A 19,438-nucleotide genomic window follows, 5' to 3' on the forward strand; every position below is an offset into this window, starting at 1 on the left:
AACCATTTCTAATCCTTCATGGCAAAGAGATTCCTCCAAAGCTGACTAAATTGCCTGGTAAAAAGATTGAAAAATATGTCACCAGAGTCAAGGGGTTTAAATAAGGAATTACTGTGCCTCTGATGCAACCAACTTCCTACCTCCATTGGGACAAGAGTGAGCCTTATGGCACCTACGATCTCCTTTTCCTTTTTTATTTGAACACAGTGAAATTAGCCATCCTTTCTAGACCATTCTCCCACATGTGGCTGTGACAAACCGGATAGAAAAAAAAAAACGCTTACAAGGAAATGCAAAACATGAATAAAGCATTAAAATAATTTTAATATTCATTGTAACTTGGTTACATTACATCTGGCCAGCAGACATATGTGATGGGTTGCCAAACAAAAGATTGTAGTACATCTATCTTAACTTGGCTTAAATTTTCATCATATTGCAATATATTTCTTGTAGATCAATGGGAGACTAAGATAACAGTCACAATATTGTGGCTCTATATACTTTGCTTATGGTAACATGCTTTTGTGACTAACACAACATTCTAGTGTTACTCTCTTGTTACAATTCTGCATTCACCATGGAGAAAGGGCAATTTTAGACCAAATTAAAGTGGTCAAAGTAGTGTATGAATTAAGAAATTACCAGTAAAATAAATATTACTCTTCTTGTAAGCCCACAAACCCTGTACCCAAGATAAACTTCTCAGAGGAGTCACCCCTGCTGGCTGGTGGCTTCACTGCCTTCACAGTGTGGTAGAATTTCTTTACATCATTTATGAACTGATCATTTTTGTGTCCCTCCCATATCTGAAACAACACATGAATGAATCATTTTTATGATCATCCTAGATCTGAAACAAAATACACTAACCCTCGTTATACGATGGCTCTTTATACGATATTTCGCTTATACAATGCCGACATTTTAGTACCCTACGCTCACTATACGATGGGAACGATTCACTAGAACGATGGATCATCCGTGGCTCAGTGAACGACGAACGCATGAACACAATGCAAACGTCTCCACACAGTTGGTGCTGGACAACACACACTCGTCCACCGGTCCAGCCTCATCAGCCAGCCCTGCCCAGTCAGCCAGCCCTGCCCAGCCAGCCAGTTCTGACAGTGATGAGTGAGGGCTGTGAGGCCCTTATTGTCCCTTAGCCTCGGAGTCGGGACAATTCGCTGTCAGGACGATTCCCCGTCATTTATTTACATATCAGTTTATTTAGCAAGTACTGTACACTAGTTTTGAATTATATGAGTTATAAAAGTGATGGTGGTTTATTGATTTTATAATAAATGTAAAATATGGCATCAAATAATGGGTATTAACTGAAAAAATATAAATACTGTATATTGAAACAAGAATCAGGCGATTTACGATCGTTCTTTCATCTTAACATAAGGCTGCATACAAGACATTGGCATTTATAAAAATGCGTAATGTCCTTAAGTGAATGATCGACATACTTTGGAATTATACGAACAATTTTCAAGTTATGTCTACATAAAGGTATCGGGACAATTCGCCGTCAAGTCAATTCGCCATCACAACAAAAACAAGACAATTTGCCATCAGGACTTTTCGCCATCAGGTGATTCCCCGTTGTTTATTTACATATCAGTTTATTTAGCAAGTACACCAGTTTTTGAATACTGTACTTGTACCTCTTCAAAGTCATTTTAAAACATACCCAGGATGTTGTAGTACCAATGGAAATTAATGAAGACACCTATGAGTGATGCTAGAATATATTGTAATTCAATGTCAACTACTGCGAGGTAGAAACAATTATTGTCTAAAAGCGCAACTTATAAATGACATCCAAAGGCTAAGCTACGGAATGAACATAGACTTTGATAGATCCCCCTGAAAATTACTTATTCAAGTATCAATTAATCAATAATGAGTATATCTAAAGAATGATGGGGAACTGTCCTGACGGGGAATCGTCCATATTTTGACGACGAATTGTCGACTTCAAGGCGAATTGTCTAAGAACCACATCAACAACTCCACTTGCTTCAGTAAAGGTAAGAACTACTGTATACTGTAATTTTCATGTGTTTTTCCTTTTTATTCACTATTAATGTTATACTTTTAATGTTTAAACATAAGGATATTTCATGTATGCGAGTGCTAAGGTGTGTGTATGTGAGAGTTTGGGCAGGTCTGGGAACATATACCCCTTGACTCCAGGTTACAATGGGCTTGTTATATGATGGATTGCTATATGATGGGGTTTTCAGGAACGGAACCCCATCGTATAACGAGGGATTACTGTATAATGCTCAGAAATTTTGGTATACTGTATTGAGGGAAAAATAGGAACCAATGCACAGATGGAAAATAAACTTTCAATGGGTGAAGATAGTGAAAAGAAATACTGACATTATAGTACAATAAATAGTACAATAATACAAAATATACAAGAGAACAATATACAGTACAATAAATCTGTTTGAGAGGTGAGTGTGAAGCTATATGTGGAATAAGTTTGGACTTATTAGGTGGAGCCAAGATTCCAGGGACTTGAATGGTGAGTGACAAGGAGTGTGGACCATGAAACTGGGATGATGGCAACTCTTTCTATTAGTTTTTTATGTTTTTCTGGATATTACTAAAGGCAATTCTAATATGGGAAAGGAGTTCTGAATGACATGATGATGATGATGATGAGCTTTGCTTTGTTTCATTTATAAGGTCTCAAACATGCTTGCATGCATCAGCCTTGATCACCTAATGGTGGGTCTCCATGCTGCTCCATCTCTAGCAGCCTCTCAGTTCAGTCCCTCATCCCTGATGTCATGCTGTATGACCTCGTCCCAAGTCATATTTTGGGTCTGCCTTTTGCAACTACACCCTTAATGTTTGCACATTCCACCTTTTGCACCTAGTTGTCAACTTCCATTCTTTCCACATGCTCAAACCACCTCAACCTACCCCTTCTCATCACAACACTAATACATTCAAGTCCCATCCTTCCTCTCACTTTTTCAATCACAATCCTAGCCGTTCTCCCAAGCCTGTTATTCAAGGACGCACTACACATTAATCTACTCATCTCATCTCTGGAAATCTGAGCTATAAATATCCTTTTCCTTTACTGCCCAAGTCTCACTACAAAACAGCATTACACTCCTAACACATGTTGCATTCAAGGACCTCTTGGAATGGAGGGAGACCACTCTCAATGTCATGAGGGGAAACAACTCCCTAAGCTTCTTCCAACCACTCCTTACTCTTGCCTCTGGGCCAGCTCCAGACCCACATCCAGTACATATCATGTCCTGCAAATAAAAGAACTCCTCGGCACACTCAAGGCATTTTTCAGCAAGATTAATCTTTTCCTGCCTCTCTACTTCTGTATGCTCTCCTTTACATGCCACACACTAATACAACTACATCTCTTATGCACCCACTTATCACAAACACTGCATAAAATGGATTTATCTCTCATAACCTTGTGGAAAACTGCACATGGTCACACTCTTTCTGCTTTGACAGTATGGTAATGTCACCTGCCTTGGATATCATCACTTGTGTTCTCTCTGCATTTACTCTCAAATCTTTGTACCCCACTCCATCTCACCACTTCCTAAATCTTTTCCCCACTACTCTCTCAGCAGCATGAAGAAATCCAGCAAGTTTGGAGACACAGGATGTCATTGGGATATAATGATTTCTGCACTACAGCCTGTGGAGTCACATGGAGAGACAGACCGACATATGAGGATGTAAAGGAGCATTGTGGTGTGGATGTGGATGCGATAGGAAGCGTTAGGAGAAACACATTGAGGTGGTTTGGCCATGGGGAGATGATGAAGAGTGAGAGACTGATGAGGAGAGTGTATGTGAGTGAGGTGGAGGGGAAGAGAGGGAGGGGGAGGCCAAGGATGAGATGGAGGGATGGAGTGGAGAGGTATATGAGAGAGAGCGGTATGAGTTGGGAGCGGGACAATGAAATGGCAGGGGACAGGGCGACGTGGAGGCGATTTCTTTGTGGCCACTCCGTATGGGATCAAGGCATCTGGCAATAGATAGATAGATAGATAGATAAATGAGCTGTATCAGCACAGAAGGTCCAGGTGTGTCGAATTCAGAACTGCTTCCAGATACAGGCATAATTAATTTACTGAGTTATTTACATACCTTTAAGTAGATACACACATAAAAATGACAATATTTCCTTTTAAGGAATCACCATACTGGGGTTGGCCATGGTAAAGCTGATGTTCGCTATGGACTAGATGCTAAAGCAAGTGCCAAAACCAAATAATTACCTCCCAACAGTTGCTGGAAACTGTTAAAATTTAGAGGTGTGTTGTAAGATTTGTAACAATGTATAGTCTAAACTTGGACACTGATTCTATGTTCTGAGTGACTGTACACTTGCACAGTGTAGTCACTCAGAACATCATGATGGTACTTACTTTTGTACGGTCACTGAAAAACAGATCACAGAGTGGCTGTACTTGAGGCTGAATATTTCCTGCCTAAGAGTGATGATTGTGTGGCTAGTTACCAAGCTTGTAGACACATTTCACCCTCATGGTAGTACATCCCAAGGTCAACAGTTGCCATCCACCCACTACCTCAATATTGCCTTCCTTGTATGTTATTAACGAACACTATACACATAATTAACGAACACTATACAGCATGTGCAACAGTTAACTGACAGCCTGATCAAGTATGGGATTTTTCACTGCTCTCCACATCATACAAAATGAACAATTCCAATTTCACGGGAAAGAACTCATGGTGTACTACAGCCACTGCAAGCAATTGCCAAACTGATCATTCTGCCACATCTCACATCTTTAATCAGTACACCCCCCCAAAAAAAAGCTTCTACAATGATTGTGCAGTATATCAGTCTAGTTATGAAAACAGTTCTAGCATCAGTAGGAGTGCTATCTTTTGTACATTTTAACAAATTTTCACTGCAATTTTTGTTTTTTATATTTGCAGTGGAATTTCCTAAACTGCATGATCCTATATAGTGGATTCATAATACATCAAAACATCATGCAACAGTTTGCAATATCAGTACAGGGGGGCCTCATATCTGGAGGATACAGTACAGTAATCCCCGTACTATCCGGACGCCCACTTTCCGGACATGGTGGGCCTGAACCTTCAGAACCCAAAAATGGCCAAAAAAAGAAAAAAATCCCCTGAAATCTGAATTTGTTCCCAACCGTAATTTGAAATTGCTGTGCGGCGCCGAACAGCTGCTTACACCACGGCCCCTTTACCCTTTCCTTCCTACCCCCTCCTCCCTCCCCTGTCAGGGTTGCCATTTGGTAATTTTCATCACTAAATGTGGGCCAATTTGGTAATGAAAAATTCATTTGGTAATGAATCAGAATAATGCATTACCAAACGGATTTTTCACATGTGCGAGGATACACAAGATGGAGATGGTGGATTGTTTACTCTCTCTGATTAATTTGCTAGCCTACATAGCGTGAAAATAATCAACATGCTGTTAATTATGAGGAGAGTGATTACATGTACTTCCACTTGTATATATAATTAATGAAGAATAAATGCTAGCTTTACAAATTTGGTAATGAAGAGTTAAATTTGGTAAAGAAAACTGAGGAGTTTGGTTATGTGGCCAATGTGATCTGGCAACTCTGTTTCCCCATCACCAACACTCCCAACAGTTACTGCCTAACTTCGATCGCAAGTAGATGCTTATCGTAGTGGATGCCACATGTGCTCGTTTTTTGTGAATAAACAGTGAATAAACTGCAATACCTCGTCACTAAACCACATGGGAATTTACAGTGTTGTGCAGTGTTAAGAAATTAGAATTTAGAGTGCAAAGGATTAACTGTGGAGTGCAAATTGGCGGTTGAAACTGGCGGTTGAAACTGGCATGGTGCAGTTAAGAACAATGTGCAGTGTTAAACAATTATAACTCACAGTCCAAAGAATTAAGTGCAGCACAACACTGGAGAAAGCATATGACAGGGTGGATAGACAAGGATTGTGGAAAGTGTTAAGAATATATGGAGTAGATGGGAAGTTGTTGAATGCTGTGAAGAGTATGTACGATGGTGCGAAGGTTGCAGTGCGTGTGGATGGTGAACTAAGTGAATTTTTCTCTTTGAAAGTTGGTTTGAAACAGGGATGTGTCATGTCTCCATGGTTGTTCAATCTGTACATGGATGGGGTAATAAAAGAGGTACAAGGTAGGGTAGTGGATGCTGGAGTGGCCCTGGTGAGAGAGGATAGTGTTTGGAAACTCCCTGTACTGTTGTTTGCAGATGATACTGTGTTGTTGAGTGAAGACGAAGGGGAGCTGCAAGGCTTGGTGGATGAGTTTGAGAGAGTGTGTAAGAAACGGAACCTAAAGGTGAATGTAGGGAAGAGTAAAGTGATGGTCTTTGAGAGAGGTGAAGTTAGTGAATGTACAGCGAGGTTAGATGGTGAGGAATTGGAAAATGTGAGTACGTTTAAGTATTTGGGTAGTGTGATGAGTAAGGATGGAAGTTTGGAGGGTGAAGTGCTTGAAAGGGTACAGCAGGGAAGAAAGGTTGCTGGTTCCTTGAAAGCAGTGATAAGAAACAGGGAAGTGAGCATGGAAGTGAAAAAGTTACTACATGACAGTATTGTGATACCAACTCTAACGTACGGAAGTGAAGCTTGGACACTGTTGGAAGGACACAAGTCAAGAGTGAGAGCAGTGGAAATGAGTTATTTAAGAGGAGCCTGTGGAGTCACGTGGAGAGACAGGCTGACGAATGAGGATATAAAGGAGCGTTGTGGTGTGGATGTGGATGTGATAGGAAGCGTTATGAGGAACACACTGAGGTGGTTTGGCCATGTGGAGAGGATGGAGGGTGAGAGACTGACGAAGAGAGTGTATGTGAGTGAGGTGGAGGGGGGAAGAGGGAGGGGGAGGCCGAGGATGAGATGGAGGGATGGGGTGGAGAGGTATATGAGAGAGGGGGGTGTGAGTTGGGAGCAGGGTAGTGAAATGGCGGGGGACAGGGCGACTTGGAGGCGATTTGTTTGTGGCCACCCCAAACGGGATTGAGGCGTCTGGCAATAGATAGATAGATAGACAACACTGGATTATTGTACGTACTTCAAGAGCATTGTCACCACTGCCAAAGCCTTAGAGAAGGCGGCCACAGACGTGCTGTAAGTACCCTAGCTGAGGTACAGTCACTTCTAATTCCTCATTCCTTGGTTCTTTTTCATTTATTTCATGCTTTATGTCCAGTACTGGTGTGAAAAGGGTCTTAAATAGGTTTAAATAGGTGCTATGCATGTCCAGTTGAGAACTGTACAGGTGTTTTTCTGAGTTAGGCTAGGTTAGGGTCCATACGTACAAGTACAGGAGGCTGGGGCCCACTTTCTGGACAGGACCACTTTCCAGACATGCCTTTGGCTCTATTACATCAGATAGTGAAAGGATTACTGTAGTCTAAAAAAATCGTGCCAGATGCGAAACCACCAGATCTAGGGCTAACTTTAAATGGGGAAAAATTAACAGGAGTCTTTTGTCACCCAAAAGTTACCTTTTTTTACATATTTTTGTACTCTTTATCTCAGGAAGTTAAATACAGTATTACTATGCTAAACATCAATATAAATATGTAAAGGAAATAAAAGCTCACCAATATCAAGTTCAGCCTCAGGAGTGTTTTATTGGGCTAAATGTGTGGGTTTTTGGTTGATGAATAACTACTGGGTGGTAGCCTGCGTCGCTGCCTCATTATCTCTCCCAAGGTTGCCATCGTACTATTGTAACAAGTTCTAGCTGAACACCGCCAAATACAAGAACCAGGCACAAAAACTAGTCAGGCAAGGTGGTAGATGTGGTCCGTGCGGAGGCAGCGTAAACAATGGCATCGTCACAAGATGGCCGCCAAGTGTCAAGCTGGATGTGCAAGGAATTTCGCCTGGCGAGCACCCATCAGATACAAGGCTACGTCACCATATGTGAGGCTTTGGAAAGTTTGTAACCTGTCACCAGATGTGAAACTGCCAGATTAAAAAACACCAGATCCGAGGCCCCACAGTAACTCACAGAAGTTACACTGCATAACCGGGGAATCATCAGGCGGGGAAAGGTGTTAATTTTTTTTACAATGCTAAGGCGGGGTATAGCATAAATGGGGATTGTGTAGCAGGGTATACCTGTATATGCTTTACTAATTTTGTTTTTTCAGGTTGTTAGCATTTACTGGTGCCCTGTTTGATGTAAGTTTGCAGGTATAGGGGGCTACTTTTCCGAGATGACAGACCCATTAGCAATTTTCCCTGTAAGATTAGTTATTTCTAACTGGCAGAATTCCCAAATCACTGCATGTGCTCAGTCTCATAAAGCCGCAATTTTGGAAATTCCACCATATATAGTAGTCCTTCCTACTGGATATGCATGCATCAGTACAGACACTGGCATAGGTGTTCTCAGGTTTATGTAACCAGTTTAACCCTTTAATGATTAGAAGAACTGAAAGATTGTAAAGAAGTTGATATCTGATGACTAGGCTATATTCATCTGAGTGAGTCACAGGAGCCTGCAAGTGTAAAAAACTGTCACCACTGTCACTCTCATGGTTGGGACAACTATACACCAGGTACAATACTGTATAACATATTACGATCAATCACTTAACTAGGATGATGTACTGTTGCTTTCATCCTTGATGCTGCCAGATGATTTCAGTCTGCTCAGGGGAGACCTTTCAAACAGGAGATGTTAGATACAGGATATATAAACCCACTTACCAGTAAGTATACTTCCTAAGCTGAGTATAATCATCAGGCAGCAGCAAGAATACAACATGTCCTTGGGATAAATGTGTTGAAGGAACACAACAAAAAAAGTGTCACTTCTGCCTCTACCAATAAACAGCTGAGCAAATACTGTATAAACTGACCTTACAGAGAAAAGCACCCCCAACAACAGAATGTTGCAGTGAGAACCTGAGTGCAGAGTATGCTAAGGTAATAATGTTGTCATGGTCCAGGTCCTTGACTCCACTGGCATTAGGGGCCATATCTGACAGCACCACATCGATCTAGAATTAAATAAAGAAGTAAACGCTCTCAGCTTCCTATGACTCAATCAGCTGAATGAAACAGTCTGGCACTAGATAGAAAAGAACAGAGGAATTGTCCAAACAATTGTTGTTCCTTAATGCTAGTCTGCCTGACCAAGCACATCTCAACTACTGATAGGCAACTATCTCTATGAGGCTGTCCCACAGGTTCCCTACACCACTGATTATGTGCCTGCATCAGTTTACAATGTGTTGTGCAGTGCTCCATTATATGTGCTAGGCCAGATAGGCCTGTTCTACAATCACTGTCTGTGATTCCACCCAAACCAATTCTAAGCTGAGAGAGTAAATGGTGACAGTACTGTATTAGCAATATGAGACTTCTATACACATATCCCTTACTTAACATTGTACCAGATAACTCATAAACTGTGGCATTAGGATTTTTTGCATCCACACCCTCTGGTGCACAAAGAGAGCATCAGTTTTCTAATGTTGTCGACCCAGTACCATATTACTCCCGCAATATGAAAGAAAACTTGTTGAAGCATGGGGTATGTCTATATTAAAGTCAATATTTCTATGCAGGTACAAAACCCAGACTGACTGAGGGGACAAGCATTCGAGCCCACCCAAAGGCAACCGGTTGACGTCAGGAAGGGCATCCCATCACAAGTGCTACATATTCCAAATAAAATTCCTCTACAGTACATAGGGCCAACGATATAGCCCCTCGGGCAGTATATGGCATAAAACTAAAGGGATGGGGGGGGGGAAAGACAAGAGAGACAAAGAGTCAGGTAGATTCCCAGACTCAACTTCCCACTACTGGTACCTCTTAGCCTCTTTAGCATACAAGCACTATGGGATACCATTCTTTCATCTTAACCCCAAGTATACATACTGTATAGTATAAATACAACATGCTGCCACAAAATTACTTACTTAAGCATGTGTATGTTACTGGCAAGGAAAATGACACTGTATACCAACAGCTAAACGAGTGAAAATTAACAGAAAAATTCTGTTATTAACATACCAACAGTTAACTAAGTCTACCTTTCTACCCTGGAGAATGTCCAATATGTGCTGCTGAGTGTTGGGCAGAGTGAAGTCGCACCCCCCAAGCAGCGTAGCACCCGGCAGCGGGTGTATTGTTAGCAGGTCCACTCCAATCACCACACCCTGAGGACGTTTCTGGTCTGAAACGGTAATGTGTACAGTACAATAACTCTTTGCTTACAGGGGTATCATGTAAAGTCGTTGCATTATTAATTTGCAGATAACACCCAGTCTTCAATTAAAGTTACTGGTGATGAATTATACTGTGTGTGTGTGTGTGTGTGTGTGTAAAACCCGTATGTCATGAATCAAACATATCCTAGACTTCTAGTAAGGACTGACAAACAAGGAAATGCTGTTAACTTAAAAACACTGTAAACTACAGCCTCATTTTAAGCTGCTTTAAAAAAAAATTGTTTATCAATTAAGATGACAGTAAATTACAGGGAAATTGGGTATTACAGTTCCACTGTTAACAATAAAGCTGATTTACTAGTCCCGCCAATTTAGTCACAACTGCATGGAGCTAAACTGTGATACAGAGAGTCTTGTCTATCCCCAGATGTGGTAGATGGGGGCGCTCATCATCCACTCACTCGATGTAGTGCTGCTTTCGGGTGTATGGCCTTTCCTCTCCCTCCTTTCCTTCTGAGTGACAAGCCAAATGGTTTCCTGTACATCAGGAGACCATTTACGACGCTGGGTGGTAACCATATAACCAAATTATGGCGCCTGGTGGTTTAGTGGGTAATTGCGGTGCTCCAATAGGAAGGTTTATATCCAAGGGATGGTTGGGGTTATTGCTCACATAATGCCACTCAGGGATGAGTGAGGCTGGTCACTCTCATCTTAAATGTCAGGACCAACTTACCTAGCCCCGGGTTCCTACGCTCCTCATGGGGCAATGTAGGATTGGATGATAGATAGATAGAAAAAAATAAGTAAATAAAAAATTATCATGACTGCTGCTTTCATTCAAATCATCATCATCCTAATGGAAAATATAACAGTCTGAGCTTGAGAATACCCAATGAAATGAAGTTTTACTCGTTATTAGGCTTACAAGTTTATAGTAAACACTTAGGGCATCAGTTCCCGAGTCTGTATTCATTTCAGTTAAGGAGGCTTTCTAACACCTCTTTCCTACCAACTTGTTTCTGTACATGACATGTTATTATTCTCTTACATGTTATATATTTATGCAATCAGTGTTGGTATTATAATGCTTCAGATACCATACAAGATAAAATTATGCTTAAGCATTCAAAATAAATAAGGAAAAGATGCTTGACTGCCACCTGAGGCAGTGAAAATATGACCCCTAGTGCGGAGAGTAGCAGTACCAGTGGGTAAGCTGTTAACTGCCTCCACAACAACTTGCGTCCAAGCACCTGGTGATGCTCCACACTCCACAACCACCTGGCCTGCTCGCAACAACTTATGACGGTCGTTAATCTCACTTAGCTTGAAGGCACTGCGAGCTCTGTAAGGTAAAACGGCATTAAACATCACAGGAACTTCAAGACACTTGCTGATTTCACATAACTTGAAAGCACTGTGGGGCCTGTCAGGTCAAAATGCATTGACACTTTTTTTTTAAATTACATTTCCCTATTCCACTTCAGCTTTTTTCCCTTTATGGGACAGTTTACTGGCATGCACATATATATCAAGGATGGACCTTTGTGCCATGTACTGATGCAGTGAATTAGTCCTATTGCTCTTACACAATTTTTTAGATGCCTGGTGGTCTTGTGAGTCAAGACATGCTCATGAGATGTGGCCCATGGAGGTCTACTTTTGTGGTGGTTGGGGCTTATTGATCAGGGACAAGCAAATGATTATTCTCAACTTCAGGGTCTGAAGTGAACAGCCTAACCCCCAGGCCTCAGTGCGCCTGATAGGACAATACTTGAGTGGATAATGAATGAAGTAATGAATGTTCATTACTGTATAATTCAGCAAAACTGTGGTCACTACCACAATAATCATGACTTAGTATGGTAGTTGTAGTTGTAGCCCCAGTTTTTTATGATATGTGAACCAGGTGGACTCCAAGGTGCCCTTCTCCAGCAGCCCACTATCCCCTCTCTGGGAGCTGAGGTATGCTTATATAACTGGACGGCAGAGATGCATGACTAAATCAATGTCACTACATGAAAGTGTCTCTCTCCAGCACTTATCCTGAGAAAAAGATATGAGGAGTTCTGTGGAGTACTTCAAAATGCACCAAAACTGAAATCAGCAGAGGATAGAATATGGAATTTTGGACACGTGGCACCTTCTAAGCTTTGCCATGAAACACCTCATACCGGTAGTATTTTTATAACTCTGTTTCATGGAGGGACTTTGAAGACATCATGAGTATATTAAAAAAAAAAAAAAAAAAAAAAAATCATCTGTTGTGTGGGTTTATCAAATTTGGCACACATGGAGGTACTCCACTGAGCTCCTCATACATAACAGGCGACACACTGTACTATACACTGTGGGAATCGAAGTTATCAGATTATAATAGAAATGCTCCATGAAACCTAGGTTATCTGAACCCTCCATACCAGTAGTCAAATAATGCTAACTCACGTACAGTACTGTACATGGAAAGAAGAAGAACTGGCACAATCAGTACTTACTGTAGGTATATTACATTAGGTTGCATTATACTGTATACCGTACTGTACCATGTAAATGTCAAACTCTATAATACTCCTTAAAACTTATAATAGCTACTTTATCACATTAAACCTGAGTTTTACTGCATGTACACAAAAGCATATTGAAATACTGTATGATAAACATATGGTATAATCTGGACAGAAAGGCCAAGGTTGAAACATTAGGATAACAAAGTGTCCGAGTAAATTAAACTTTCTGTGACCGAGTTATTCTTAAAATTACCAGTATATTTACTCTACAAGACAGCTGTTCACACTAACCTACATACCAGTAGCATATATAGTACAGTATTTCCTAAGTTTAGCCTAAAACATGGTTACTGACAATGTCTGAATGTAAAGAATTTTTAAAGACATAGTTGTTCTCAGCAACAAAAACATTCCATTGTACACTTGCCTATATTGCATGTGTTTTCTGAGTTTAACATATGGGTCATTTAGCTGCCTTGTTAACCAGTCCTGGGAGCTCTTCTTGCGTCCTTTAAGGTTCTGTGGCACCACTTTCTGCTTCACATTTGATGTATACAGCTGTCTCAATCCATGCGCACACACTATTCTCCACTGCACACCCAACAACATTCTGATTTGGACTTGACATGTGCCAGTGCCTGGAATTAATCCATATTACATTCATCATTGTCATTTTCATCATGATCAATTATTTTGGAAAGTAGAGAAAATGTAAGGATGGCTGTGAAACAAAGTGCGAAAATGTATCAAACAAGAGTTAGTGAATGTTTACATGTTCAAGAGAAACTGATCATTATTATTATTGCTATTCTTACATCATCATCATCATCACAACTAGTATCATCACCACCATCAACCTGACCATTTTTCCCACCTAAGGATGAGGTAAGGTAAGATCTACAAACACCTAGGGAGAAGATATAGGTAAATGTGCTGTTTAGTTTAAGTAGCAGAAGGACCTATCAAATCATTTCTTATTCATCCACTTTGTTTTCTATATTTTTCTAATTATCTTTATGGTGGTAAATTACTGCTCCAGAGTGATATTGCCTTCCTGTTGTTTTTTATTGATGTTTTGCCTTCCAGATGCATGTTCTGTCTCTTGGGTTTAATTGCAGGCACTTATTAAATCTTTTTCAAAGCTACCAAAATTAATGTACTTTTGCATTTTGGTGGGCTCTGTTAAATTACCGTAGGTTAGGTAAGGTTGAATGAAACTTAGTAAGGCTTAGGGCTACGTTGGTTTACACTGGCAGTTAGGTCTGATTAATTACAATATGCTAAATTACTTTGCTAGAAATAATGGAAGTGCAATAATCCTTAAAACCACATGTGTGCCAGGCCACAGGCATCCCTATTCCAACTGAATTCGATACAGACAAACATATGAACACACTGATGCAGCCGTAGCTTCCTAAGGGAAGCAGCTAGCCTAGTTTTGAGTGGCATTCAGGGTTAGGTTAGGTGGCAGTCTGGATGGTTAATGTCAAGGGGGTGTCTGTGGGGGCTTTGTTACCCCCAGTTAGGTACCAGGTTTCATTACGGCCTTTTTTTTTTTTTTTTTTTGTGGGTGCTTTGATTTTTTTAAATTGTCATTTTAGCAAGAAACGTTTTTTTCACTGTTGGAGGGGAGAAGGGGTCAAAAACAGCAATATATGGAATTTCCTATAATAATGACCATTAAAAATAATCTAAATACAGGAAAATCTTTTCTTTACACCAAAAATAAAATTAAAACATGGATGACAATATTAAATAAAGTTCTGAATGCTGTACTTTCTATAATAACACACATGAATTCTTACTATGCTGTCCCTGCGGTCTTTGTGACGTACACAAATGAATCTTTGTCGTCATTACAAGTTTGTGAAAAAAAAAAAAGCTGTCACAAGATATCGTATCCATGCACTGTATTTGTAACCTTTCCCTTCATGATAGGATAGGTTAGATCATGCTAAGTCAGCTTAGATTAGGTTTGGTTAGAGTATGATAAGATAGGATAGAACAGGATAAGATAGGATAGTTTAAATTAGGTAAGGATATACTAGGATAGGATAGGATAGTTTGGGTTAGATTAGATTAGGTTAAGAAGCACTGGGTTGGGTTGTGTACGTTTTCAGAAGGGCTAATACTTGAGGCAATCACACGTTTGAAGGACCCGAGGTGCAGCAATGCATACCGTATGTAAATAACACATTCACTCATCTATAGCTCTTACGGCAGATGAGTAAAGAGTGAGGCAGTGTCAGTCATATACAAGTATTGTTACGGTAAGTATTCAACTTCTCACAATATAAAACAATGTCAACACTACAAATTATTAAGAATTATATTATACGAAATGTGTACAAAAATGGGAATGATTGGTAAGCTCCTTCTGGTGATGTCCCTGAACTAAAACTTAACCAAAGGAAATATATGTGGGAGAAAATTATTCTCACTTCATTATCATCCACACCCTAACTCTTTTCCCAGCTAAATATAAGTTAAGACCCAGAAACAAGGGAAGACAAGGTATAACAGTGGATAAGCTTTCAACCAAGAAATAAATATCAATGAAGATCTGTTGTGTTGTTTTATAGTTCTAACATGGTAAACTTGTTGAAAGTAACTACATTCAGCTTCTCTATAAACACCAAAATGTTCACCTGTTTAAGTAACTAAATAACTCACAGATCTTCATGGCCTCAAGGCCTAGTTGGACTACTGCAATGTGTAGCCTCTACCTCACCATATGAACAATTAAACTAATATCAATAATCAGCAACAGCGTTGAGCGCTGTGAAATAACTCTAGCTTCTTGTCTATCTAAGTCAACGTCAGAGGAGGAGGGGTAAATGTAAACACAGGATCGGCTGGCTCCCTGCCTCATACCGCATCCAGCAGAGATTGGTATACAAACACTGCGTGACTCTGCCCTTACATATATTATTGATACATTCCATGCAGAATTATTTGGAATGTCGATAAAAATTTCATGGATAAATACGGCATCTTCTTTTTCAAATAATTACTAAATGAACATATGATTGAACTTACGATCTACTTTTTCATAGCCTCTCCCCCTCGCGACTGGGCTAATATATGGCCCGGGCCTCCCAAAAGGCGAGGCAATAATTATAACGAACGAACGATCCCCCTCGCCATATTGCAGAGTGAAACTATCTATCTATTGCCAAACGCCATAATCCCGTAAGGAGTGGTCATTTGACTTATTTGTTTTACGGGGAGTGGCACTAACCCTCCACCAACCCACCTGGTGACACGTAGGGAGCACGTATGGTTTGGTTATAATTACGTGTGTTGCAGCATCACTACTATACCCAGTTCACTCTAACTTGGCGTAAAATTGCAATCTCTATCTTAAATTGTGTGTTGTGACAAGGAGTTAACACTAGAATGGTGCTAGTCACGAAGAAGTGGTATGGAAATGATGTGGAGATGTTTGTCTAGTTCTTTCACTGAACTACGGGAAATCAGCTACAAAAAGACTAGGCTACTATCTCGGCCTAGGTAAATGAAGGAACACCACCAAAATATACTTTGTGTGTGTGTGTGTGTGTGTGTGTGTGTGTGTGTGTGTTTTTCAGGACAAAAATAATTTACATACAATATTTTTTTTCCCCATCACATTGTCCCTCTGTAATCTGAATCGCACTTATCAGTTTACATTGTCCCAAACTGTACTGTTGGGTGGATAGGGACAAGAGGGCAGGTAAACCTAGTCTATCAGTCTGATCGGCACGAGAATCTACATGACGACGCTCACACTGCTATTTCACTGATGCTGAGACACCAAGACTGAGGCGGTACGAGGCCTCCTCATCTCCCTTACACTAACAGCCCCCTTGTCTCATCAGAATTACGTCTAGTAGCCTCATGGGTATTATTTCTTTGGCACATAATACTTCCTGGCTGTCAGTGCGATATCCTTGTGTCCTAATGTAGTCACCTTAATGGCGAAAAACTGCAAAAATCCAACACTTAATTCAGGGGAATGAGGCAACAGCAACACACACATCCTCGTCCACAGAGGAGAAACGTGAGGGTTCGAACAGCTGAGACTTACTCCATTTCTATGATTCGTGTTATCTCGGATGATTTTTATACACAGTAAGAGAGATATTTCGAGCTGAAGGGACAGACTACACACACATCCAAAGCCACTCCAACACTACAATTACACTTACAAACACTTCTCACCCTACATACAATCTCTACTAGACAGCCTAAGCCACTTGGTAGAGATACATTGGCTGTATCGTCCCCACTTCGGTCGGGATAGGCCGACATGCACATATATATGATATAATCATATATACACAGACAGGGAGACATAGGCTATATATACCTACAGTATACACCCTAAGTAGATACATATACATAGTCACTTACACAGGTGGGTAGAGAGAAAAAACCACGATATGCATTATAAAATTACCTCTTGATTCAAAATCCAAGCACTAGGACAATACTGTACATGCACATGCACCTGACAGTGCATGTGTGCGCGTGTGCGTGGACAACACACACACACACACACACACACACACACACACACACACCAAAATGTCCGATCATTGTCCTATTTTATAGTGCCAGGGCATTAGCCTACAGTGAAAGGAAGTCGGGGTGAAGGGTGAGAATGTCTTCGAGTACATCAAAGTGTGTGATGAAGTAGGTACACAAAGCAAAAAACAAGAGTCCTGGGGGTCTGAAGGGACCACCATAACCTACTTACTGTAAATAACAGTATACCGTATGAAGAAAACGAAAAGGCAATGAGTGACAGAAAACTGGCTCTGTAGGGTAAACGAAATTATATTCTCCTTGCCATTTCTCATACAAAACTCATTAACCAGTATATATAACTGAGACGAGACGTCATGACCATCCCAGAAAAAAGTAATTAAAACAAGAGTAGTAACATCAGGTGATTAATTATTGACTAACGATTACGGTAAGATATATTGGCAAATGTTTGTTAACTGTTTTATTGTAGTTTCACTAAGCCTACAGTTAACCTGCTTGTTTTGAATCAATGCATATCCACGTGTATATCTAAAAACAAGCTGTTAGATGGTCCAGTTCCCTCAGATCAATATAAACCACATATAGTGGCATTACATGGTGGAAGTATCTCCAGCCACCTTTTGGGGAGTCAGGAGTCAGGCCGATGTGAGAAGCAAACCATATTCACTCTGGCCGGCGGCTCACACTACCCAACGCCTCTAACCCCTTCAGTCCTGGTAGGTGTTGAAGAGTGATGCTTTAAAGTGTTGGCGCCGATTTAACCAAACGATAGACCTCAGTCCCCACCCTATCGCCCAAAAAGAGGATAGTGAACTACAGAAGGACAATCAAATAAGCCTGGGAGTGCAACTACAACTACTATACTCCTACTCTTGCTCCAAGTTGGGGTGCGCCATTCCTATTTCATTCTCACTGCTACCAGACGGCTTTATTCAGCTTAGAAGGGCACCCGAACAGTGGATGGGTTCACAAATGCAAATCTCCAACCCTTTAAGTTCGAAGGTAAGTGCCTCCAAATAAAACTAAATTCGACTAAGGAGAGCAGGAATAAAGTGTAAAACTAGCGTCATCGACGTGAGGGAGCTGAAAACCTTAATGCAATATAGCAAATAACATAAGCCATCAGATAATACTGTATATAAATTAGAATATGGAAAATAAGGAAGAATAGTTTATGTAAATACGCAAAATCTAACTGAAAAACATATTATTATTATCTCCTTTCTGCCCTCCTAGCCAGGATAAAATAAAATATGTGAGTGTGGAAGAGAGGGTTGAGGAAAGTGCAAATTGGGCTTCACTAGTCATCTTATCAGTAAGAGGGAGATGGGGAGGGAGGGACGGGGAGGGAGAGGAATCGAAAGAAAAAACAAGGTGAAGAGAGAGGAGGGGAAGAGAAGACGTGGGAAGGAAGGGAAGAGAAGAGAGAGGAGAGGGCAATGTATAAGGAAGAGAAGTGAAAAGGGGTGAACAGACGAGGGGAGAAGAAAAGAAGGAAACGGTGGAAAAAGGGAGGAGAGTAGTTGGAGAGAAAAGAAAGAGAAAAGATGATTCAAGAATGTTCAGACAGCTGGATCTTACGAATGAGAGGGAGGAGGGGAGATAGAGAGGAGAAAAGAGGAGAGAGAGAGGGCAGGCAATTGAAGAGGACAGAGAGCAGGGAACTGATAAGAATAGGGGTAAGAGAAGAGATGAAAGACGGGAAAAGTGAGGAGGGGAAAGGAGAGAAAGAAACGGAAAGGAAAAGAAGGGGAGAAAAGGGAGGAAAGGAAGGGACGTGATGGGAAGAACAAGGAAAGAAAAAGAAAGAAGGGAAGGAGAGGAAGGGTAGGGATGTGAGGTGATAAACAAGAGAGGAAGGAGAAGGAAAGGGATGAACATGTGAAAATGAAGGCACAGATGGTATGGGACAGAACAGGTGGGGAAATGAGGAAAGGGAAGGGAAGGAGAGAGAAAGGAAAGGAAACGACAGGAAAGGAAGAAATAACAAGAAGGAAGGAAGGAGAGGTGTTGATGGCAAGGGATAGACGAGGAGGAGACGGTGGGGGGAGGAAGGAAGAATCTTTAGAAATGACAGACTTCATCAATATTCAAATCATATTCACACACACACACACACACACACACACACACACACACACACACACACACACACAC

At 40.8% G+C, this 19,438-nt stretch overlaps 1 protein-coding gene across 3 annotated transcripts; it reads right to left on the reverse strand.

The window, feature by feature from the left end:
• Positions 1-360: 360 nt before the first annotated feature.
• On the reverse strand, positions 361-15,555 carry Mrm2 (Mitochondrial rRNA methyltransferase 2). Of its 3 annotated transcripts, none has more exons than XM_080271218.1 (6): positions 15,422-15,555; positions 13,176-13,386; positions 11,447-11,586; positions 10,101-10,243; positions 8,919-9,059; positions 361-809 (listed from the first exon to the last, which is right to left on the reverse strand). In XM_080271218.1, the coding sequence occupies exons 1-6, from the start codon at positions 15,429-15,431 to the stop codon at positions 660-662; spliced, it is 795 nt and encodes a 264-aa protein (XP_080127344.1). In that variant the 5' UTR covers positions 15,432-15,555; the 3' UTR covers positions 361-659. The 3 variants fall into 3 exon arrangements, with proteins under 3 accessions (XP_080127344.1, XP_080127345.1, XP_080127346.1); XM_080271219.1 differs by having other exon boundaries at positions 15,480-15,530; XM_080271220.1 differs by having other exon boundaries at positions 15,397-15,427.
• Positions 15,556-19,438: the final 3,883 nt, after the last annotated feature.

The sequence above is a fragment of the Coenobita brevimanus genome, chromosome 45 (genome assembly GCF_032717465.1).
Source record: "Coenobita brevimanus isolate Jiangsu-jjx chromosome 45, ASM3271746v2, whole genome shotgun sequence".
NCBI classification, from domain to species: domain Eukaryota; kingdom Metazoa; phylum Arthropoda; class Malacostraca; order Decapoda; family Coenobitidae; genus Coenobita; species Coenobita brevimanus.

Coding starts and splice junctions, on each gene's coding strand:
- Mrm2 (XM_080271218.1), bottom strand. Junction 9,060..10,100: donor ACATTCTCCAGGGTAGAAAG/GTAGACTTAGTT, acceptor ATTTAATTCTAG/ATCGATGTGGTGCTGTCAGA. Junction 810..8,918: donor GGGGTGCTTTTCTCTGTAAG/GTCAGTTTATAC, acceptor GTGTTGTTTCAG/ATATGGGAGGGACACAAAAA.